At 38.0% G+C, this 25,665-nt stretch overlaps 1 protein-coding gene across 1 annotated transcript in view; it reads left to right on the top strand.

Moving 5' to 3' along the window:
* Positions 1-25,665, top strand: part of LOC136267673 (hemicentin-1-like) — a 58,583-nt gene that overhangs the window by 14,668 nt on the left and 18,250 nt on the right. The window contains exons 9-17 of the mRNA XM_066062820.1: positions 42-311; positions 3,644-3,913; positions 3,962-4,222; positions 12,372-12,632; positions 20,421-20,699; positions 20,748-21,014; positions 21,066-21,326; positions 21,385-21,651; positions 22,932-23,186. Coding sequence (XP_065918892.1) covers positions 42-311; positions 3,644-3,913; positions 3,962-4,222; positions 12,372-12,632; positions 20,421-20,699; positions 20,748-21,014; positions 21,066-21,326; positions 21,385-21,651; positions 22,932-23,186 — 2,391 coding nt within the window. The remainder of the gene's footprint in view (positions 1-41; positions 312-3,643; positions 3,914-3,961; positions 4,223-12,371; positions 12,633-20,420; positions 20,700-20,747; positions 21,015-21,065; positions 21,327-21,384; positions 21,652-22,931; positions 23,187-25,665) is intronic.

The raw sequence follows: 25,665 nt of genomic DNA, 5'->3' as shown, positions 1-25,665 counted from the left end.
AAAGTATATTATTATATTTACCACTCCTTACATACTTACAGGTCCTCCAGAGATCACAGATCACCCAACAGATGATGACATACCAATAGGAAGAAACATCACTCTCATGTGTAGAGCTAGTGGTCTAGGAACATTAGTATATTCCTGGGAGAGAAAAAGTTCTGGTAGTAGTTGGACTACTGTTAGTAATGATAACACAACATCATACACTACTGATACAACACTGACTATTGGAAAGTACATGTACAGGTGTAATGTGAGCAATGAGGCTGGATCAGTTGTGTCTAATAGTACTACTGTGAATGTGTATGGTGAGTATCAAACACATGGTAGTTTTCTGACTGTCCTGACTGTCAATACGCACTGTATATTAAGTACTTGAAGATTAATCTCGTGGGATAGCATTTGCAGATAAATCCCTTAGCTGGTGAGAAGTAAATGTTAAATGTTTAAGTATAGGTTGAATCAAGAGTTCATAATATTTGTATATTATGAGAACTCTTGTGTATATTATGAACTCTTGGTTGAATGTAGAAGGTTCCATATCCCAGCTGTTATGTCTGTTTTCATGCATGCCTAGCCTACTAGCTATACACATTGCTGGGGATCTAGTCATTGCTGGGGATCTAGTCATTACTGGGTGTTAAATTATTTCAACAGTTTTAGTTTTCAAGATTCACATTTTCTGTATTCACAGGATTTCACTCCCTGCATTCATAGGCTTCTATGTAATGGAATAGCTAGATCACAGTACAAAATCAAGACACATGGAAGTGTGCCGTGAGGCCCAAGAAACCGGCACGCCACACCGTGAGTATATTGACAACTGCTGGAAGAAAGAAAACGAATTTTTCACAACGTTGCAGTTCCATGATCCATCACACTATTGAAACCAAATTTGCTACTGAATTGCCTGCCAGGAAGTGGAGTCTACATGCCAAAGTTTAATAAAATTTCCCAAGCCATTTCTGAGATACTAGCAACCAAAACGTCATTTTAATTTTGTCATTTTTTTCTACTACTTCTTTTTGTACACTTTGCAAAACCTGCCATAAAACAGCAATCAGGCTGAAATTTGGCACACATTAAGGGCTCATTAAAGCAGATCTCAGTACTATACAAAGTTTGGTAGGAATCTGATGAAGATGTACGGAGTTATGACCAATTATTTGCGCAAAATAAGGTCGAACTTCTGTCACACCCACACAGTAAACCCATTGAAGAAATGAGTTGAAAATTGCTCTGTAAATGGAGTAACCATCATAGGAGTGCCTTTTGTGGTTTGAAACAAAACAAGGTAAAGACCATGGAGATATGACACAAAACTCAAGCTGTGTCACAATTATGCAATTGAGTTTATGAATAAAAACTATTAGTTTTCATGCCTACCATGCAAACTGCTTAGAGCAATGAGCTGAAGATCGGTATGTAGCTGGAATATTCATCATAGAAAGTCTTTGCAATAGTACAGAAGAATCGGATTACAAGCCACTTACTGTAGTTATGATTTTAAGCGAACTACATGTAGCAAAAGTGAGATCAAGATACTCTAATAGAACAGTCACCCTATAAGAGCATTCAGCTGCTGAGATACTTTAATAGAACAGTTACCATGCAGCTACAAATAAATTGCTCTATCGATTCAAAACATTACAAGTCACCCCCGTAGGGAGATAAGCTTGAAATAAATTCACTCTGTAGAGAGTTCAACCACAAACAAATCACCTTGTACAGAGTTCAGCACTACAAGCAGTTAAGTCACCCTGTAGATAGTTCAGCTAAAAACAAATCACCCTAGTGATATCAGCTAGAAACAACTCACCCTGTAGAAAGATCAGCTATAAACTAGTACCCTGTAGAGAGTTCGGCTACAAACAAATCACCCTGTAGTGAGTTTAGCTACAAACAAATTACCCTGTAGAGAGTTCAGCTACAAAAAAATCACCCTTTAGAGAGATTAGCTACAAACAAATCACACTGTCAAGAGATCAGCTAGAAAAAGAGAGTTCAGCTGCAAGCAAATCACCCTGCAGAGAATTCAACTACAAACAAGTCAGATAGATCAGATAGAGAAAGTTACCCTGTAGAGAGTTCAGCTACAAACAAATCACCCTGTAGAGAGATAAGCTGCAAACAAATTACCCTGTAGAGAGTTCAGCTACAAACAAATTACCCTGTTGGGAGTTCAGCTACAAACAAGTCACCCTGTAGAGATCAGCTAGAAAAAAAGTTAACCTGTAGCATGTTCAACTGCAAACAAATTACCCTGCGAAGAGTTCAGCAACACACAAATCACCTTGTAGAGAGATCAGCTGCAAACAAATCACATTGTAGAAAGATCGGCTATGACATCAACTAGAATTAAGTTACCTTATAGAAAGATCAGCTAGAGCAAAAGCATCATGTAGGGAGTTCAGCTGCAAGCAAATCATTCTGTAGATGAAACAAGTCACTCTGTACAGAGTTCAACTACACTTCAAGCCAACCCGAGCTAAAAGCAAATAACCCTGTAGAGAGTTCTGTTATATAAATCAATCACAATACAGAATGATGAGCTAGAAACAGTTACCCTGCATGTAGAGAGTTCAACTGCAAACAAATTTCCCTGTAGATAGTTCAGCTACAAACAAGCCACCCTGTAGAGAGATCAGCTAGAAACAAGTTACCCGTAGAATACAAAACGAATCACCCTGTAGAGAGATTAGTTAGAAACAAATCACCCTGTAGAGAGATCAGGTCACCCTGTAAAGAGATCAAGTAATCATGTAGCGAGTTCAGCTACAATTTCACAAAGTACTCTGTAGAGAGTTCAGCTACAAATCAGAGAAATCAGTTAAAGCAGAGTTCAGCTACAAACAAATCACTGTGTTAGATCAGCTGGAAACAAGTCACCCAGTAGAGAGATTAGTTACAAACAAATCACCCTGAAGAGAGATTAGCTAGAAACAAGTCACCCTGTCCAATTACCCTGTAGAGAGTTCAGCTGCAAACAAATCACCCTGTAAAGGGTTCAGCTACAAACTAATTTTATCCCATAGAGAGGTCAGCTACATTTAGTGGAGATTAGCTACAAACAAGTTATCCTGTAGAAAAGAAATGGCATGTAAAAATTCAAAATTTGTATAATTACCAATAAAATCAAAAATAGTTAATATAAAAAAGTCTGCTTTGAATGTCTTTCTTCTTTTTCTGTAGTAAAGAAAAAAACATAGGTTAAAATAACACCAAGCTGGACATATAAGACAGCTTTGTTGTATACAAATACAAAAAGAAGTGGTATCTAATCCAAAACAGCCAAGCTGTAAAAAAGGTGTGGCCCTCAAAAAAGCTATGGTGAAAAAAGATGTGAAATCCAAGTTGGTGGCCAAGAAATGGCTGTGATGGTATATATAGGTAAATGGCAAAAATTTTATTAATGACAATTCAGGTGAATTTGTTGCCGAGTCACCTACCATCACAGCCATTTCTTGGCCGCCAACTTGAATTTCACATCTTTTTTCAACATGGCCTTTTCCCATTAACTTACATTCACAGCAATTTCTTGGCTGCCACCTTGGATTTCACATCTTTTTTCACCATGGCTTATTTGAAGACGCACCTTTTTTTACAGCTTGGTTGTTTTTGATTAGATAATATTTTACAGGTTCTCCAGAGATCACAGATCACCCAACAGGTGGTGATGTACCAATGGGAAGAAGCATCACTCTCATGTGTAGAACTAGTGATCTAGGAATACTAGTATATTCCTGGGAGAGAAGAAGTTCTGGTAGCAGTTGGACTGCTGTTAGTAATGATAACACAACATCATACACTACTGATACAACACTGACTATTGGAGAGTACATGTACAGGTGTAGAGTGAGCAACGAGGTTGGATCAGATGTGTCTAATAGTGCTACTGTGAATGTGTACGGTGAGTATTGTCCTAACAGGTAAGACATGATGACACAAGTGTCCACAGGTCCTCCCACTATCATAACTCACCCCACCAGTCAATTGATAACTGTTAGTATGAGTGTTACTCTGAATTGTGAGGGAACTGGTAGTGGATCAATTACATATCAATGGGAGAATATTAGTAGAAGATTTTGGAGTGATATTAGTAATAGTAATAACAGGAGACTTGTTGTGAGTAACTTACAAGAGTCACAACAGTACAGGTGTGTAGTGTTCAATGAAGCTGGTGGGACAAGATCAAATGTTGCTACTGTTACTATTTTGAGTAAGTAAAATTCTCCATGCAAAAACAGCTTGGCTGTAAAAAAGGACACATCCATTAATGTAAAGATAACTGGCAAACTGAAGAGCTGATATCTGGAGCTGCCAAGAATGAATGGTGATACGTATATCTAAATGTAATAAACGAAGTTTTAATATTAAACCCTTATCATTGACTCATGTTCTACACTCAGTCTTCCTATTTAATTTTATAGGCTAGTAATTTGGCCGCCTTTTTCTCTACACTGACTATTGAATAGGCAACCAAATTAATAATAACCAATTAGAATAATTGAGAACTCAGCAATGCTGAATGTAGAACAAGAGTCAATGATAAGGGTCCTATTTTAAAACTTCAGTACCTTGGCTGCTCTAGATATCAGCTAGCTCTTTCAGTTGCCAGTTACTTTTACTTTCATGAACATACCCCTTTTTAAATAGCCAAGTTGTTTTTGAATGGAGAATTTTACTTGTTTTTTTGTGAATCAAGATATAAAAATAATTGTATCATGGGTATGTGATCCAGATTCTGTTCTATAGTGTTCATGCAAGATAACTTTAATTTTTGACTCTTGTTTCTTTAGCTCTTTCAGTGATCTTTGTTCTTGTATTACACTAGTTTATGTACTTGTTTATGAATCTGTTATGCCCATATATATATATATATATATATATATATGTGACCGGGCCTACGAAAACAGGGTATATGGGCACAAACTACACCTCGTCACACTACAATTCATATCTCAGTACTGGAACAGCATATTTACATTCTGTGACTTACATCATAAAGCCAATTAACTTCTGATTAAGAGCTGAAAAGTGCATTGCCATAGCACAATGGTATAAAAGTAACGAGTGATGGAAATTTGAAAAGGTAGGCAAAAATCATGTGCCCACTGCTCTATTTTCACAGGCCCAGTCACAAATATATGTGTGTGTGTGTGTGTGTGTGTGTGTGTGTGTGTGTGTGTGTGTGTGTGTGTGTGTGTGTGTGTGTGTGTGTGTGTGTGTGTGTGTGTGTGTGTGTGTGTGTGTGTGTGTGTGTGTGTGTGTGTGTGTGTGTGTGTGTGTGTGTGTGTGTGTGTGTGTGTGTGTGTGTGTGTGTGTGTGTGTGTGTGTGTGTGTGCATGAGAAAGGTACTTTTGGTGCTTGATGTTACACAGTACTAAACAAAATGTACCTACAAGAACCAAAACGACTTCAAACTACATAAATGTTATCATTGCAATTCATGCACAAAAGTAGATCATGGACTTGGAGACAACATAGGATGGAATGCTATGCAGTTTTTACCCCTAAAAATATTTTAGTAATAAGACAAACAAAACAGCATGTTGCAGTTCTTTTTTATAGTACTCTATATTTACTATACTTCTTCCAGATACACTTCTAAGGCTTTTTTGTGGTTGGGCTAAGGTGGTATTAGGTGACTATTCTGGTAGTCATTACGGCAAAAACATAGGCGAGGTAAGAAATAGCGAGCATAATTATATATATGGCTCACCAATTATGAGGCAAATCCATGCCAAGGAAGTTGTCACACATGCCCAAATTAGTATGAATACAATTATTGTTGGTGTGTGATATCAAGTTGAAAGCTTGTCATATGTACATCCATGAGCTGAGGTGTTAACATAAAGTGACTTGCAGTGACAATTGCAATACCATTACTTCATGTAAATAACTCACAGTAATAGGTCATGCTTATTTGTTTGAGGCATACACTTTTTACTTTCTTAGCTGTGCAACTGACAACTGTGAGTCTTGATCAGATGAAAACAGCTGACAGTGTTATAGCTCTAATGCCTACTTGCACATATAATATTATCATGTTTTGTACAAGCCTCTTGTGTTTACAGTGGAGTATTGTATAGTACTGCTGTGACCATGTATAGTTAAAGCTGGACAATAATGTGGATGAATTTATCATGTAGTACTTAATGTTGCTTGTCAGTTTAACCAGGTCAGCAGGGCTTACCCCGTTGTGAGCAGGTTGCCACCGTCAACAGATGGTAGTTGTTTTGGTAGGTGTGCAAGGTTCCATGGATTCTTCTATTAATTCTCAAATAGCCCCCTTGAGCTTTTCAACAATTTTACATGATGTATACAGCGTGTTTTACTGGAGGTAGAAATCAACGTTGAAACCGGGTCGGGTCATCCGGATCACATTTTCTCTGGGTCATCTGGATCCGATCCGGTTTACAAATTATCCGGGTCTGAACGGAGTTTTTTTTTTTTTACTCTTGGTGTTATATAAAGGGAAAAAGCACAAAATACAGCTACAATACAAACTACTCTACAACTAAACTACAAACACAATTAATTACAACAGCGGTTTGGGGAAAGGAAAATCAGAGTCCTCACACTGCAAAGCCCAGTACCGTAAAATCATAATGGCATTGTTCATCCATAAAGAAACTGAAAGTTGTGTAACAAATGTTTACAAGCTTGTTTGGTTGACACACCAATTCTGGCTGTGGTGCGTTCAGCGATGGAACGAAGGGTTTGAAGCGCAAATGGTGACCAAACACCAAAAGTTTCTACAACAAGTGGGACAAAGTCACACCCCGCCTCCTTTACAGCATCTTGATGTCTCTGGTCCTTGGCTAACTCACCAGCTGCTGCAGCTACCCCAGCACAAGAAGAAAAAGAAATGCCAGAAGGCTGGGTAGTGCTACGAACAGACACATCAAAATAAGCTGGACGACCATGCTGAAAATCAGGGTGGTACACATCACCTGGGCGAGAATTATCTTCATAAGAAACACGTTGTTCCTTCAAAACTCCTGAGTGACTCTGGGACAAAGCATGACAAACAATGTCAACTAGAGCATCATGGCGACGAATTCTCATAGGACCATGGGAACATTCCAGAAGATGGTCACCAAATTGGTCAATGGAAGCAAGACACACACATAATGGGGAAAGTGGAAATAGTGGAATTCCGAGCCACGAGTGGGGCTGAACGGATTGGATCACGTGAGAAACGAAATTGTTCGTTTGACGACGTGGAAGCTTATAAACGGCTCTTTAGTGAGCCACGCCCACTTATTGCGTTACAAACATACGATCAGCCACGCCCATTTATTAGTAAGTGCAGTATGTAGCACCATAAATTATATATTCCCTATCCGGGATTGGAAACCAAGGCAATTAACACCAATGAACAGTTTCACTCAGCGTGGAACGTGTAACGGCGTAGTGTAACGAAAATTCGGTTCATCAGTAAATCAGGAAGAAATTGTGCAGAGGAACATAAAGACTCTCAGTGATGGATGATGAACGCGAGCTACGTATGTAGCGCCCACAGGTCACAGGTCATGTAACAATGGATTTGTAGTCCTTACCCACCTGGTGCTTAACTTGCATTACTCACCAGGCCTTTCACTGAACAGCTAGCTAGCTATTCAGTAAGTGCACTCATTATAGTCACATTTTATATCTGGCTTAAAATGATTCTGTATACTGCATCTATGCAGGGGCGGTGGAGCAGGCCAAAGAGTGGGGGGCCAGGCCAGCTGTAAGTTGAAGACCAAAAAAAAGGTCACAGCCTGCTGACAACAGCTGCTCTCCACCAATTATATCTCCTTATTTATAACTACACATACACACTAAGTAGCTTGCTACACTGCTCTGAATACTGTGACTGCTGTATTAGAATATCTAGATCCTGACTGTTCTATTAGAGTGTCTCGATCTTTCTTGCAGTGTCCATAAGGCCCCTATTTGGTGATTATTAGTTTCTCATCCACCGCCCGCATCCTTCTTAGGCTACTGCATGGTAAGCCACTATTTACTCTGCGCATGCTCAGAAGAACACGTGATACCAAACTGTTATAATTTTTGTTGATGAACGCTACAATCATAGGCGGCGGAAAGGGGAGGCTAGGGGGCTTAGTCCCCCCCCTCAGAATGATATCACACCGAAATTATCTTTCTTGGAGTGGGGCTGAAAACCGTGATAAAGATCGAGATACTCTAATAGAGTAGTTAATCTAATAAAGTAGTCACTGTGTAGCGAGCTATGTAAGCTAGGCTTTTTATGTAGTTTATCAGCTAGAAATGGTAACTGGTGAGGTGGAAAGCTATTGTTAGTTGGTTGTGACCTTTTTTTTTCTTTCTTTTTGGTCTCACCTTAGCTACCAAACTAGAGATAAGCTTGGGTCAGTCCAGCCCCCCCCTCATATCAACTACTTCCTCCGCCCCTGGCTACAATGCGCTATATATCACCAGGAGAACTGTTGTTTTCCTTAGCAAATTGCTACAGTGCCAGTTGCAATCGTGCTCTATCGACTTCATCAAAGCAGGCTTTCAGTTGACTGTCGAAAAACAGTTGGCGTCTTGGCGATCACGAAAAGTAGAATCAGCTGGTGAAGGAAATGTTTGTAGTAAGAAAGAAAGACAATTTGGACAAGGTCTGTACATCAGTGTATTAATATTATAAAATAATGGCATAATGGTAATACCCTCCCGCCCGCATCATAATAATTAGAAAGGCCGGATGAGAAACTAATAATCACCGAATAGGGGCCTAAACCCTCCCCTGTCTCCACCTCCTATGCATCTATGTATAGTTACACTTTCAGAACTTTTATTATTGCTGATCTGTAAGTAATCTTACCTTAATTGTACATCAGTATTGTTTCATTACTTGTAGGTGAAAGAGCAATTTGCAGTGGATCACGCTGTACAGCATGACACATCACTGCAAGCTTTGCATCTTTTATTGTAATTGCTAACAGCATCTTATTGAGTTACTGACATTCTTTTGCAGCTTGGAACGATCACTGAGATAATATGAAGGCACTTCAGTATGCTGTGTTATGCTGCTAATATGTAAAATACTGCGCAGAGAATTGAACACAATAAACATGATTTGTGTGGGTTTTCCTAGACTAGATTAATTGATCCTCAACATTTGTTGGGATTTTATAAAATGCAGCCATGACTCATGATGATTTGGTATAGTTTTGAAGCATCAATTGATCGATGTGAGTTGTACCTGCTGCACAAATGTACGGTGACAGTCAGAGCCTGCATGGCTGCTATCAGTTCAATGTTAGAGAGCTGCTACAAGTGTGTATAGAAAAGCAGTGCCACTATAACTAACTGCATGTGTACAAACAGGAGAAAAAGGTATAGTTAGGGACAGATAGACTACCCATTTTAAAGACACAATAATACGTAGTATGTCTCCGGCATATGGAACAGTTGGTTTGCAAGTGTTTGGATGATAGCAAAGAATACACAATGGCTGAAGAGATCATGTGGCCAAGGATTTATAGCTTTGCATATGACAAGAAATAACTAGCATCAAATCATTACTAGAATTGTCACACATAAAATCACATCTCAATTATAAATTACGACATTTTTACATCAAACAATTGTATTCCTTATACATGTATAACACTGCCCAGTAACTATCAGCCATCTACACAGTATAGTCACTTCAATAGAAACCAATAGTTACAAGCTGCCAGCAGCAAACCCATACCACAATTCAGTAATCTTATATTATTTACACAAAATAGCTGTAGTCATAGTTTATAGGCTGGTGGTTCCAGTAACAATCATCCTTTTCTCGAATATGCTTACAAAGAAAGTGTATAACTTCACATATTAGACTGCCATGGTCCTATGAGATCTTTGTGAAGATTACTTTAATCGGTGCATTGATGAGACAATGCCAGCATGGACACTAGCTAGATGGTGACCACCAAGATTCCTAGTATGGACGTACACTGCCAATCTCTTCAGTTTGGACTTTATCTGCTTTGAAGACTCAACCTGCTGACTTTCCTGTCATTAAATAAAGAAATACTGCAGTAAAATGTGCATAGACAACTACTGAGTATAAAAATTTTACAGAGTTTACAAACATGAGTATTTCACTCTACTGCTTATGGATACCAGACAATAAATTCATGTGAACCGTTCCTATAGACCTAAATTCCTAGAAATACACGACAAATCCAGCAATAACCTCTTAGAAAATGCCCTAAAACCTCCAAACTTTGGCATTGCAAATCGCAAATTGGAAGAGTCTTTTGCTATAATTTCCCCTGAAAATGAACTTTGTATGGACTTTACCTAGTCAGAAAGACGTGAAATTGATTTAGTTGCTACTTGGGATACTTTACAGGGGATTTGGACACTTCCTCAGAGCTCTAAAACCTCCTAACTTTCAGGGTACGACAAATAGCGATTCAGTAAACAAAATGGATAGATGCATGCATTGATCTGGGATTTTCAACGATCATTTTTCAGTAACACAACTGGATTGAACTTACCATGATTGGAAATCCTTCAAATACAGCAACTAAGATGCCAAACTGCTTTTCCTATCCTCTTCTCCATCGGTAATACGAAACCATAGTAATCAAAGAAAAGGTGTTGATTATTTCAATGCTGACGGCTTGCAGTTTTTATACAGAAATGCCTCCAGTTTCCAATCCGGGGTAGGGAATATATAATCTATGGTAGCATGAAACTGAGGGTATCTATGGTGAAGGGTAGCTATTGTCAGTAGGTGATGACCTTTTTTTTTTGGTCTTCAACCTACAGCTAGGCTGAAGTTGTAATTCCAAAGTGGAACCTTCCTTTTTAAAAGTCTGGATCTGCCCCTGTTTACTCAACACGAATTGAACGCTCAAAACGTAGTCTCGCTCGCTCTGGCTTGAGACTAGCTGAAACATAGCTCTTATCGCACGCCTCGGCTTTAAGTAATCTGGGTCCAATCCGGGTCTGACCCGGATTGCTATCCAGGTCAGTGGGTCATCCAGGTCAGCAGTAGTGACCCAGTTTCAACGCTGGTAGAAATACTTGGGGATTCTAACATTCTCTGAAGCCACAAGAATTTCTGCATGTCAAAGAAAGGAAACTGCCTTTCCCTCCAAGCCATAGAAACCATAAAACATCTGGGATATTCCTGCACACCCACCGCAAAGAATGTCCTCAGATTAAAGTTATTTCCAGGTTGGTGTAAATGTTTGCTGCATCGAACTGAACCATATTGAACCGCTTGTATCAAACTGAACCATGTTGAACCGCTCTGGAGTGGATCTGCTAGGGATGGTTCGATCTAGTTCTACATACCCAATATAAACAGTTGTGACCTTGCATAGTTCTAAAAGACAGTGAGAAAAAAACTACAGCTAAAGTGCATATGGTGACTATGAAATGAGGTGACCATGAGTTCTCCTGTACATGTTGCTCATGCCTTTATCAAGATTCACTATGCCATGCAGCACCGTGTGTTCTAACACCTCTCCACTCACCTTTATCTTGTAACACATGTGCAGTGTTATTCTCCAATTTTTGCCAACCCTTCTCATGTGTGCACCTGCCCAATTTTCCCTCCAGTCATGGTAGAGCTTTGGGTTAGTCACTATCATAATACACTCGCGCATGCTCGACTGCAACATTAACCTAGTTTAACTAGTTAAACTCCATTAAATAGCAGCTAGGGTTTGAACTTTCCTGCCCCACCATTTATAATGTTTCAATACTGCCCAATACTAATATATGTATGTACGAATAACATGTACACAAGTTACTGCATGCAAAAACTTACAACTATGTATACGATACTTATAACACATGAATTGAACGCTATAAAATTATGCTGATGAAGGTATATAATAAAGTTATAAGTAACCAATTTGGTACATTAGATGTTTTATTACAACCCCTTCATAAATAAGAATGCATATATGAACTGCTATAGTCATTGATTTCTGCTTGAAGTGATCTAACATCTAGTTTGAAATTTGCATTTTATCTGTAACTCTGTAAGTGTTTATACTGCATAATTGGTAACGCCACCCAGAGGCATGAAAATAATTAAAATATGTGACCGGATTTGCAAAAATGGGTCTTCCACGCACATTCAATTTACGCACTTTGACAATTCATAACTTGTGATTGGAAAAAATTATTGACTTGAAATTTGGTCATAGGTGAGCATCAACATAGGTTAATAGACAGAGAAAATTTCAGGTTTGCATCTTTCTTGAACACAAAGTTATGGTCTTCCAAGTTCATAGAATTAGATGTGTGTGGAAGACCCCTTTTCACAAATCTGGTTGCATATACTGCTATGCAAAATTATATGATTAAATTCATATTTGAATTGTATACTCTTTCAGAAATCACCACTCATCCTCAAGACAAAGTATTAGCAGTTGGTTTATCAGTCAGTTTAACATGTACATCATCAGTATCATCTGATGTGACATTCTCATGGACTAGTGACGGTAGAGATGTTACAGGACAATCAACATCTACTGGTGACACAAGTATACTAACAATTAGTGATGTGCAGAGAAATGATTCTGGTAGTTACACATGTACCGTGAGGAGTGAATCATTGTCAGTGATCTCAAACATTGCTAGCCTAAATGTGTTTGGTAAATTATACATTTATGCATACACAACATATAAGTACCAAAATGGTCATAAGGATGCAGCATTTTATATGTGAAGGAAAATTATATTAGAAACATAGTAATATCAACATTTGTGAACCTTTCAAATGAATAACTGATATACTGATACCTGTGATGAACTTTAAATCAACACATAGCGTAAGCAATCAATTATCAACCTAGTTGTGTGCCAACCTACAGGAATCTCATTATATACACAAACTTTTTATACCCAGTGAAAAACAATTTAATACTCTAGGTGTACACAATGTACCAGCGTTCAAGGCAGTAGCATTCATCAGCAGCATCTGGCCAAAGGCAGTGGTGTAAGGCATCAATTATCGTTTGTCAACATCATTTATCAGCCACTCAATAACTTGCCTACATCAATTATCATCCTGTTTAAAGTAGTTTGCTTGGCATCTACACACAATTCAAAACTAAATCCTGCCAATAGTACAAAATAGTTTACCAGTACTAATTGTAATTCCACCAAAATTTCAAGTAAGTCTTATGTGTGATTTTTGAAATACACTCAAATCAATTTCTAATAAAACAATCACTCAAGTATTTTAATTCTTTAAACACAACACAAAATGAATTTAATAGGACAATTGCTTCATTATTAATGTAACAAAGGTCAATAGAATAATCTTGGTGCCACTGGGCTCAGCTGTAGCTACTGTAGTTTGCTTCCTGCTATCCAGCAATGTACCCAATGACGTACAAGCTTCATTGGGTACATTACATAAATGATAGCTAACAACTTCTATCCACTTTGATGGGTCTTATCCACTTGTTCCTGTGCAGTGTAACATGTTAAACACTTGACAGCTGGTTACAAAGCTCCAAATTTCTAAATACAATTTATATGTCAGTCAATTAAGCCTGAAATTGAGTGTACTTTCATTTGCAAACACTCTTCCAACCTACCATTGCTTATGTAGCCAATTCTCCTGTTTTCTACAGGTTGTTCAACAGTAGATAGCCTCACAAACATTGCTGTGTTTGCCTTGCTACTTGTGAGTTGTTTTCCCCTAGGCAGCTCATCACTTCTAACCTTTGTCCACATAAACAATTCATAACAGCTGTCATTTGTACAGCCACTAACCCATGATGATTAAAACTACATTTAACAGTCCACAAGACACAAATTCCAAGTCAAATAGGTGGTGACTATCTTGTAAACACATGCGTGCGATTGTAAACAAACAGTATAACGGGGGAATTTTTGCCACAATAAGTAGAAATTACAACAATCACAAAGTTGGTGGCTAACCTGTTTAGATGTAGAAGTTATTCTGACAACAAGTTGAAATGATTCACTACTGTTTACTGAATGTAGGACCAATCTTCTAGGCACGTGACTGAGAGAAAGTTATTGATTGTGGGATCTAAATATTAGTAAAGCTAACGCCTGCAGCCACGTGCCATACGGCGAGGCATGGCGGAGTGCCAGGCTAGCTTAGTAGCAGCATGCATACTGTCTGATACGTCTGACTCGGAGTATAGAAGTGATGATGACGATAATGTTAGCGAAGACCAGGATTGTGGAGTAGTAGCTTCCGTGATCAAGGACTGCAGTGAGGTTATTAATGAAGATAGGAACTCCTCAACCTCAGCTGTATCACTTTTAAGCGTACTGAAAGCACCCAGACTATAGGATTTATCTAGGAAAAGAAAAGTAGTGGTAAACCCCCCACCTAAAAGTAAACATTCTTCTGCTGGAAGAAATTCAAAGACATAAAACCAGACCAGCGTGTGAAAGAGTATCCTGGTGAGTATTTCACAATCTCAAATGCTACAATATAACAAACGATCACAATAATAACAAATATCACTTGGTATTATATTAACTACAAGGAAATTCTGACATTGTAAAGAAACATGATTAATAAGTTATTGTAAATGAACTATGTTGTGGTTCATTATTATTCACATTGAGATCACCAATCCATCTGTCACTGTAAGATTCACGTTCAGTAGCTGTTCTCTACATGAAAACAAGAAGCATAATGCTCAACTAAAAAGCATAAAAATAAGCATATATATAATAGGTACAAATTTGGGGAAATGCCAAAAAGCATAATAGGTAAATTTTGGAGCATAATAGGCTCAAGCCTACTACAGAGTAACCGTCCTGTAGAGAGTTCAGTTACAAACAGATAACCCTATAGAGAGTTCAGCTAGAAACAAGTCACCGTGTAGAGAGATCAGCTAGAAACAAGTCATCCAGAGAAACAAGTCACCCTGTAGAAAGATCAGCTAGAAACAAGTCACTCTGTAGAGAGATCAGCTACAAAGAAACCATCTTGTAGAGAATTCAGCTACAATCAAGTTACACTATAGAGAGATCAGCTAGAAACAAATCATCTTGTAGAGAGTTCAGTTGCAAGCAAATCACCCTGTAGAGAATTCAGCCACCCTGTAGAGAGTTCAGCTTGAACAAGTCACCTTGCAGAGAGTTCAGCTACAAAGAAATCACCATGTAGAGAGCTCAGTTGCAAACAAATCACCCTGTAGAGAGTTCCAGCTAGAAATAAATGATCCTGTAGAGAGTTCAGCTAGAAACAAATCACCCTGAAAAGAGTTCAGCTAGACACAATGAGAGTTTCAGCTACAGTTCAGTTATGTAAGAAGTCACCTTATTAACTACAGTATGTGATAATCATCATTCAATGTTAAATATACAAATATTTCATCAGACAAAAGCTATACACACAATTACTTCCTTTGTTCCATAATTCCTTACGAGTTAAAAGGAAACAGCATCAAAGCCATATGGCCAGCTTTGTGACTTGCAATACAAAAAGAAGTGATATCTAAACCAAAACAGCCAAGCTGTACAAAAAGAGTGTGGCCCCCAAGGTGAAAAAAGATGTGAAATCCAAGTTGGCGGCCAAGAAATGGCTGTGATGGTAGGTTAATGGCAAAAATTTAATTACGACAATTCAGGTGAAGTTGGTGCCGAATCCTAGTGGAGGAGGCAACACAAATTCACCTGAATTTTCGTAATTAAAATTTTTGCCATTAACCTGCCATCACAGCGATTTCTTGGCTGCCACCTTGGATGTCACATCTTTTTTCACCTTGGGGGCCGCACTCTTTTTTACAGCTGGGCTGTTTTGGTTTAGATTATAGTAAACCCAAGTATGTTGGTGTAATATATTTATTAGCAAAGAAAATTGCAGGCATTTCTCAAATCCAAACAATGATATCCTAGCTGTTAAAGAATTTTAAAAGTTTCATAATATAACTAACCCTATCAGTATAGTTTCTAACATTACTGGTAATTTCCCAATCCTAATAGCAAATCTCCTAGGTAAGGATTGGATTAGATAATGAAAAGTGTGAAGCAAGCCAAAATAAAAGTACTTGTGTATTGTACTGTATATTAATGATCATGAAGATATGGGCTTTCTGGCCACAATTATTGCCCTAAAACCAGCCTCACAATATCTTCATGGTGCCTTGGCATTATTGGTGGGCATAAAAGTGCCTTCAGTACAACCTGAAATGCTTCCAAAAAGTTGCTACGAAATTTTAAAAACTTTTATTAAATGGAGTTTCTACTGACTAACTGCCTGACTGACTGCCTGACCAACCAATGCCTTCAGACAAACATAACTCGTTGGAAGCTAAGGCTATGCTCTTGATTTTTCACTGTTTGGCATTGCTTCAGCCCTACTGGTGCCTTTTGGCATATCACAGTACATACAATGCATGCTTAATGGACTTACCTGTGTCCTCCCCTTTGTGCTCCATTTATCTTTGCCAACTGTGCAAGATGTCGATTTGCAGTAGAGCCACATGAGGCTGATGGGAATGTTGTCCAAGTTTTCCATTGTGACTGGTTGATTGCAGAGGTCCTAGGCCTTCTTCTGGTTTTCTTCATTTGTAACACTGTGTAATGTGCTGAACATACAGGTAGCTGAAAACGGAGCATAATGGCCATTTTACTATTTCAGTAATTTATAGTTGGGGCATGCATTCAGATGAAACAATAAGCCTGGCTCCATTCTAATATATACGGCATGCTTGGGTTCACCAGTCATAATAATTTTGCAAAAAGTGAACAAACAAGTATAAGGAAAAATTAAGAATTTGATTAGGGATCATAGAAATAAAAGTAGTGAAACAAGAGAGGTTGCCTACACTCAAAGGTATACTTGTGGACATTTAATCCTTAATTCAGCTAAGTGTATAGGGATTTAATGTCCACTGGTATATCTTCAGCAGGCCCGTAGCCAGGGGGGGGGGGTTCGGGGGGTTCTGAAGAACCGCCCTCTTGGAAAAAAGGTCCACAATTTCAGTAAAAGGTCCACAATTTTAGCAAAAAGGTCCACAATTTTAGTATACAAGTCCAAATTTTCAGGAGCAAAAGTCCATTAGCTACAGTTTACTAGATACCACTATAATAAGAAGCTAAAATAAGTGCTCTGAGTAACTCATTCAGTGCTTGCATTAAATGCAATGCAAGATCGAGATACTCTAATAGAGCAGTCAACCACTCTAATAGAACAATCACTCTAATAGAACAGTCACAATTACATTTTCTTTTAAAAGCTACTTAATTTACATGTAGATTGTCTAAACCGAGCTTTCATTAAAATATAAGATTTTGGTGGACAAGCCCCTCCATGCAGAGCCCACGAATAGCATCCATGCTTCAACTCCATGCAATGTGTAAATTTCATTGTTTAAGACACCCTTTGTTCTGCTACACTTCCCCTGTTGATCATGGCAGAGTGCTCAATCTTTCCCATTCTTATTCATTGTGACATTCCAATATATTATATTTAGACACATGCATGTGCAGATGGTATAATTACAGTAGCAGTAGAGATATTTTTCCAGATATCATTCATACAGCTGGTCTTCAGCTTACCTAAAAAAATTGTTATTTTTATTGACTGAAATGCCACTAAATTCAACCTTTTAGTATCTGTTTTCAAAAAATTTTCTGGGGGGGGCATGCCCCCAGACCCCCCTAGATTGGGTGTGCTTTGCACACCCAGTCTCAGTACCTTTATTAATCATCATGCAAGTAAAGGTCCACTTTTGGTCAAAAAGAACCTCCCTTTCAAAATTCCTGGCTACGGGCCTGTTCAGGTGTTCCCTGTTTCACTTGGGCACACACCCTGCAACAGGTTGTGTATGTGTGTGTGTGTCCATGTCATTTCACCAACGTGAACAAACAATTTTGTGTCAAAAGCAGCCTTCATGTGTGAAATGAAGGCTGCACAGAACCAGTATAAACCTTCCTGGCAGATAAGCTTTTGTTGTGAGGTAGTTTATTTGTGCCAGCTTCAAAAGTTGAATGCATTTCACAACAGGCTATATGGGAATAAAACAGCTGAAAAACAACATACCTGGCTTTGTAGGCTACCAGAAATAAGAAATCTGAAAGAGAATGTGTTCCGTACTTATGCAAATGAACATGAAGGGCAGCCTCAAGGCTTTCTCAAAACAATTCTCATGAGAAAACATGATAGATACACTACAAAACAGTTGAGAAGATACTTCTGTGTTTAATTTGCATGCTTCCTTAGCAGTGCATAGCAACGTAATTACCAAATAATTCCTGAATTACAAAATATGATAAATTACAGTTTTTACAAATCTAATTATTTAGCTAACTAATAGCATGAATATAAGCTAAATTATGTACATGGTTGATTAATTGCCTATTTAGTCGGAATGGGATTTAGCTGCATGGGTGTATAGTTTTTAGATGTATAATTATAGCATAACATCAACTTGTTATTTCTATGATCAAACTTCAAAACTTCTTATACTTGTATTATACATTATTGCCAATAGAGGAAACTTAAATCCCCAATCAAAAGGTCTATGGCATACTATAATTGTGCACATGTTTCTAAAATGGCAAGGTCAAAGGATGCCATTTGGCTACCAATTAGAGAGTTTCTTAAATTAGCAGCAACTGAAAGTAGCCTTTGGAAATCCTCGGGTTACCAAATTTAGCAATTCAGAGACTTCTAATGGTTGTGGCCAATTTTGGCAATAATCAATTACTTTATTACATAATTTGCCAAAACTGGTAACTTTTAGGCATATCAAGAGTTGCCAAAAGTAGTTTTAAAAACATGTCTTGTTTTGAGCTTATACCATACCTGTTTCACTGCCCATACAAACGTCTCAATAGTAGCAGTGAAATCTATCCCATATTTCATTGGTAGCAGTGAAAAAGTTGTAATTGCAATTTCATTGGCTAGAATTTATGTTAACAATATAGCGCCAATTAGTGTTGATGCGTGTTTAGTACATAGTGACAAATTGCGTACGCAGCAACGCTAATGCACAGCATGCATATATGCAGGGAGTATGGTATTAACTGGGAATGGCATGGGTATAGCAATGAAATTTGGGATAAATACCACTCTTGTTGTATTGAAAATGGAAATTTCACTTGGCTTCGCCTTGTGAAAAATTTCACTAGGCTTCGTCTCATGAAATTTTACCCATTTTCAATGCAACACTCGTAGTATTTATCCCAAATTTCACTGCTACCCATGCTATTACTAGTGCATATTTAACTGAACATACACCAGAATGTAATAATATTTTGAATAAATGCACAAGATTATGTAAAACTTTCACACCTCAGATCAAAGAAGCCACCTGGGCTGCACATTCTCAATGTAGCCCAGTTGGTGACTTGCCCTGGCAACAACTGAATGTAGCCTGGGCTAACACTGGGCAGTGATCATATGTGAGGGGGCATGGGAAAAGAGACCTATAGTGGTTAACATGGAATTTGAGTTATGCTGATCAAAGAATTCTACAACTCACCAGCTATTCATATTTCAAATTTCAAGTCAATACTCAATTGTTTCACATAGTTATGAAGAATTTAAATACAAGTGTGATTTCCCAATGTATGTAATTTACTATAATTACCTAACAATAAACGGAAATTTACTGAATTTTACTCAAAAGTTAAAAAGTCTCTATAGGTCCGTTTCCCTATGCCCCCTCATATATAGAAATTAAGGCCAAAATTGATTTTGGGGATTGATTACTGCTCATGTGATTGGTGTGTACAAATTGGATTTGAAACCCACTCAGATGGAAAACATTTTGTTAAACTCCATGATTGTGCCATAAATGATTCAATAGCACTGATTAAAACATTAAACTCATGTAACAAAGATTTTCCATGTTTTACCCATTTATCATAGCCAAATGCAGCCAGAACATATCAGCTGCTGAACCATAACTGAATTTTTCATGTACATTATATAATAAATCCAGTGGTTGCACTCATGTTGGCTTGAGTGATTAATCGCCCAGTGCAGGATATATAGCTGAAACATGGGGCTATTGCCTGTTATGTATGCCGTAAGGCTTTTGGGCATACTAATCAGGCAAAGCTCTCATGCCCATGTTACAACTATTGCATACAAGCAGCCTGGTTCTACATATAGCTACATGTCGGCACAGCATCTTCTTCTAACTATGTATGTGACTGGACCTGCGAAAAAGGGCATGTGGGCAAATAAAAAGTGCCTACTGTTTCAAATTTTGATATGTCATAACATTGTATTCCATGATTCTGTCACCATGCAATTTTCCACACATATTAAACATTTAGGTGGCTTTACAATACAAGTTACAGAATGAAAATATTCTATCCCAGTACTGCGATATAACATGTTATGTGACAGGAGGTATGCCCGCATGCCTTAATTTTGCAGGCCTGGTCACATATTAAGTGTAATTGATAACATGCTTCATATGTTTTAGGTGCTTATGATGGTCCATTGATCACAGATCACCCAACAGGTGATGACATACCATTGGAGAGAAACACCACTCTCATTTGTAGAGCTATTGGTCTGGGAACACTTACATATTCCTGGGAGAGAAGGAGTTCTGGTAGTAGTTGGACTATTATTAATAATGATAACACAACATCATACACTACTGATACAACACTGACTATTGGAGAGTACATGTACAGGTGTAGAGTGAGTAATGAGGCTGGATCAGATGTGTCTAATAGTGTTACTGTGAATGTGTATGGTGAGTATTGTCCTAACAGGTAAGACATGATGACACAAGTGTCCACAGGTCCTCCCACTATCACAACTCACCCCACCAGTCAGTTGACAACTGTTAGTATGAGTGTTACTCTGAATTGTGAGGGAACTGGTAGAGGATCAATTACATATCAATGGCAGACTAGGAATATTAATGGAGGACAATGGAGTGATATTAGTAATAGTAGTAACAGGAGACTTGTTGTGAGTAACTTACAAGAGTCACAACAGTACAGGTCTGTAGTGTCCAATGAAGCTGGTGGGACAAGATCAAATGTTACTACTGTTACTGTTTTGAGTAAGTTCATTAATTAACTATTCATGATAAAGTTAAAAATACTTTCATCAGAAATTATTGCTCATCCTCAAGACAGACTAGTCCCAGTTGGTTCATCAGTCAGTTTAACATGTACATCATCAGTATCATCTGATGTGACATTCTCATGGACTAGTGATGGTAGAGATGTTACAGGACAATCAATATCAACTGGTAGCACTAGTATACTTACAATCACTATTGTAAGGAGTAGTGATAATGGTAGTTATGTGTGTACTGTGAGGAGTGGATCATTATCAGTGACGTCTTACACTGCTATCCTGACTGTCTATGGTACAATTATAAATTTATACAGTGAATATGTTGTAGTAATATCTATTTGTGTTTACAGGCCCACCCACTATCACAACTCACCCCACCAGTCAGCTGACAACTGTTTATATGAGTGTTACTCTGAATTGTGAGGGAACTGGTAGAGGATCAATTACTTATCAATGGCAGACTAGGAATATTAATGGAGGACAATGGAGTGATATTAGTAATAGCAATAACAGAAGACTATTTGTGAGGAACTTACAAGAGTCACAACAGTACAGGTGTGTAGTGTCCAATGAAGCTGGTGGGACAAGATCAAATGTTTCTACTGTTACTGTTTTAGGTAAGACATAACAACTTTTAGCTAGTGTAATTGCATTAGTGACTGAGCCATAGAATTACTACTCCATTTTTATTAGAAACTATAATCACCATATGCAACTACTTTGGTAATTGCATGCTCAAACTATATAGATCATTGTCTTCTCAGTTGTTTTATGCTTTGTGTAATATATTTTTTCACCAAACTTTATTCACCAACCTATTTTTCATGCTGATTTGTTATGTCACACCAAACTTTCATCGTTTACGGTAATGGGTATAGAGAATGTTCTTGGACATGTACAATGGAAAATCAGACTACTCCTTAAGTTTCAAATAGTGTTTTTGTGTGTTGTTTGCCTGAGCTTATACTAGTTCTCTGCACTATTGTTCAGCTCATGGTAAGCAATAAGTATAGCACTTAAAGAGCGGACTTGAGATTAAATGTGACACTCAACTTCAATTCACCTCATGCTATATTATTGTCTCTTTCCCACTCTTTGCACGCTATATTAAGCACTAGTATGAAATATTTGCACAATTTCCATGCATGTGCAAGCTGCATTGTGACAGCAGATGTACCACATCCTTATAGAAAAGCCTATTACAGTTACTGTTCAGAGCAAAGTAAGGCCTACAGCAGGTGTGCAAAACATAGCTACTGTATTGTCACCTGGCAAACCAGCACTGGGATGCCTGTACACAACTCAGGCACTTGAGCCTTGTGCAGGTAAATCTTCTTGGCCAGTCCTGGGGCAGGACTAGTAACCAGCAGGAGGACTATCCAGGTCTCATTGAGAGAGGTCGCAGAACCCAAAGTTCCACAATGACCCCAATACTGCTAAATGAGACAAAGACAGTTTGACATTTGCTTCCCCAGTAAACACATGGCACCCATACCACGTGCTTTCATATAACTCTTTGTTGTGTGACTGGATATAGATTGTACGGTCACTTACTGATAGTCTGATGGCTGAAAACCAAAGTGGGTTGAATACTCATATGAATTCCCTGAAAAAGTAGTAGAAAATACGATAATTATGACACTTGGAAGTTCTTCCCGTGCTTGTATGTATAGCACTCGGATAGTAATACAACACTTTTCATTGCTTTTCCTTTACTGTGTTGGTCTCTCAACATGCTTCCTTCATGCTGTATTTTCTGTACACACATGCAGTGGCATTAATTTAAGTAATAAATTTTAGTATTGCTGATACCATGAGCGTTTAAATCCCTTTGTATGCATACATGGCTGTCCTCAGCCTTTATCAAGCATTTATCACTATAATATTTTTTGTGTAGCAATCACCACTCACCCATCAAGTACTACTGTTATAGCATTACAAGATGTCACATTAACTTGTTCAGCATCTGTTGATGATGTGACATACTCATGGCATCGTGATGATGGTGGTGTTCCCTCCAGATCAAGAGGACAGAGCAGTAATGCACTGACTATATTTAGTGCTACTCCACCTGATGAGGGATTGTATTATTGTATGGCTAACAAGGAGGGAATTAGTGTGGAGTCTAATAGAGCTACATTGACTGTAGATGGTATGCATATACAGTGTAGATTAATAATTGGTCTAAAACTATAGTCCAAGATATTATATAATTTCCTTTTAAAGATTAATTGGGTTTACCTAATTGACTAATCCATGCCAACCGAAAATACATTACTGTATATACCAGTATCACAATTAATTTGTATCAGCAATGTTGTAATTGATGCCTATATGATAAAGTTTGCTTATCTTGCATCTCACAATGCAGGCAGTATTAGTAAGAGTGTCATAGTGTACATTTCGTGAACTTTGTGATACAATTATGAAACCTTCCACGTAATTAGTAATCCTTGTGATATTTATTTTTTGATATAGTGCAGCTGCATGTTTGGCCTTAGGCTACCTTTATAGCCAGTTTTGCATTGAAAGTTTATCATCTTTTATCTTTGTCTCCCTGAAACAGTATTTTACACTATTAAAACATGGTTTCAAATTAAAGGTGTTGATCTAAGAAACAATATGACTTTTGTTTGAAGTGAATAGCTCATTTCACCACAAAGTTATGAGCACTTTAAGTAGTTGTAAATTTGTTGCCCTTTGGGCATAAATTACCAATGAGCAATAAACTTCATAGAACTTCTTGGCTAATATAAATTATCGTAACTTAGGATGAAATCACCTATTGACCTCAAATAAAAATCAAGAAGTTTCTGTCAGCAAGGCCTTTAATTTGTAATCGTGTTTAAACGATGTAAAATAATGCCTCAGGGAGATAAAGACAAAAATGATGAATTCTCAACGAAAAAAATTGCTGTAAATGTCACCAGAGGTCAAATCTGTGATGGCTCTATATCAAAAATAATTTATCGCAAGGAGTACAATTAGTTTCATAATAATTGTGCCCCTTTTTTGTGCTATGCTGCTCCACTATATAGTAGTACAAGGCAGATTTCAAAGTTTTAAACAATATTTGCTAGTGACTTGTAGCCCCAAGGCCTAAAATTAGTGATGATATTGAATCATGCAAGAAATTCATCTATGCTGTATGTAGCAACCATCTTAACCCATTTGGATGGTGGTACGTACTTCAGCCTGGATTAAGGGTTAAATGTACTAGTACTAGACATATTAAAAATTTAAAATTTAAAATAAGAAATAGGGATCGCTGAAAAAAGCCACAAAACAAGAAGGGATCACTGGGGTGGTAATGTAAACCACAAATCCCTATTTTGACCTTTTATACTCAAATGAGCATTTATAGAGAGTCAAAATAGGGATTTGTGGTTTACATTACCACCCCAGCGATCCCTTCTTGTTTTGTGGCTTTTTTCAGCGATCCCTATTTCTTATTTTAAAATTTTAATATGTCTAGTTTGTGTACTTTTTTCCAAATCCATTTATGGATTATAAGTTAATTGGCACACTAGTGTAGTAAGCTAACAGAGACTCCTTGGTTTAAAAGGCTAACTCATTAGATATGTTAATGCAATATTAATTTTGTAATCTATGATAAAGACTGTATTTTCATCCTGATTCATTTGTACACTCACAAACTATAAGGCAGGATACATTAATTCCTAGTCTATACTCAGTGTTTGAGCCATTATCGTCACACTTTGTGCCATCGCTGAAAACACACTGCTATATGAGCTACATGTACCTACCTGTCAGAAGAATTACTGATTGTGCACCTATCATACAGGAGACAGTGTTGATGGCAGCACAGGAGACTTGAAGAAGAACAAGATGTCTTAGGTGTTTATTCTAACAGAAGGACAAGAATGAAACTCTATGATACAAGTTATAAGAATGGTAACTGTTAGTGTTATAATTCCTGTAGAGTCCAATTTTTTTTCATAAATTTTCACGTGATATAACGATGCATACATCAAGCACGTACATTATAGGTGTAGAGTTGTCTAGCATAATAGGTAGTGAAGAGATAGCTATACATTGTAGCTGTAGTGCTATTATTGTAGCGATGATGCTTAACAAATGCACGTATGAACAGGGCTGAATACAGCAGCAACATTGTGAGTTGGTATTAATCAAGCTAAATAGGAGATGGCTAGGCTTGGCCGAAAAGTCTTCCTATGCCAGTGTCTGCATGTACAAATCACAATGTCACACTACCAGTGGCCAGTGGTGTAGCCAGTCTTACATGATTACCAGGGATTTGGCAGTCATTACCCATACATGCAAGAGTACTTTAAACTGGCATATTGAGTAGGACTTACACTGGGCTCTAGCCCTGGAAAGCCTAGGTGTAGCCTGCTAGCAACAGTGTGTCACAAAGTGGAACACCATAGGTATATTCAGCAAAGTCTGGTTAGCATGCATGTGGTCATGGCTAAATGCTTGCAACTGTCAATGTCACTAGCTGATCGGAGAGTGTACTAGAATATGTACACAGTAGCTCATAGGCGGCGGAAAGGGGGGGGGGGGGGGCTAGGGGGCTGAAGCCCCCCTCGGTCTGCTGAGGGGGGGCTTAGCCCCCTCAGAATGATATCACACCGCAATTACCTTTC

This window comes from Dysidea avara, chromosome 9 (genome assembly GCF_963678975.1).
Source record: "Dysidea avara chromosome 9, odDysAvar1.4, whole genome shotgun sequence".
Classification (NCBI taxonomy): Eukaryota; Metazoa; Porifera; class Demospongiae; order Dictyoceratida; family Dysideidae; genus Dysidea; species Dysidea avara.
The sequence above is the reverse complement of the archived record's forward strand: the minus strand, read 5'-3'. Positions and strand labels throughout refer to the sequence as shown.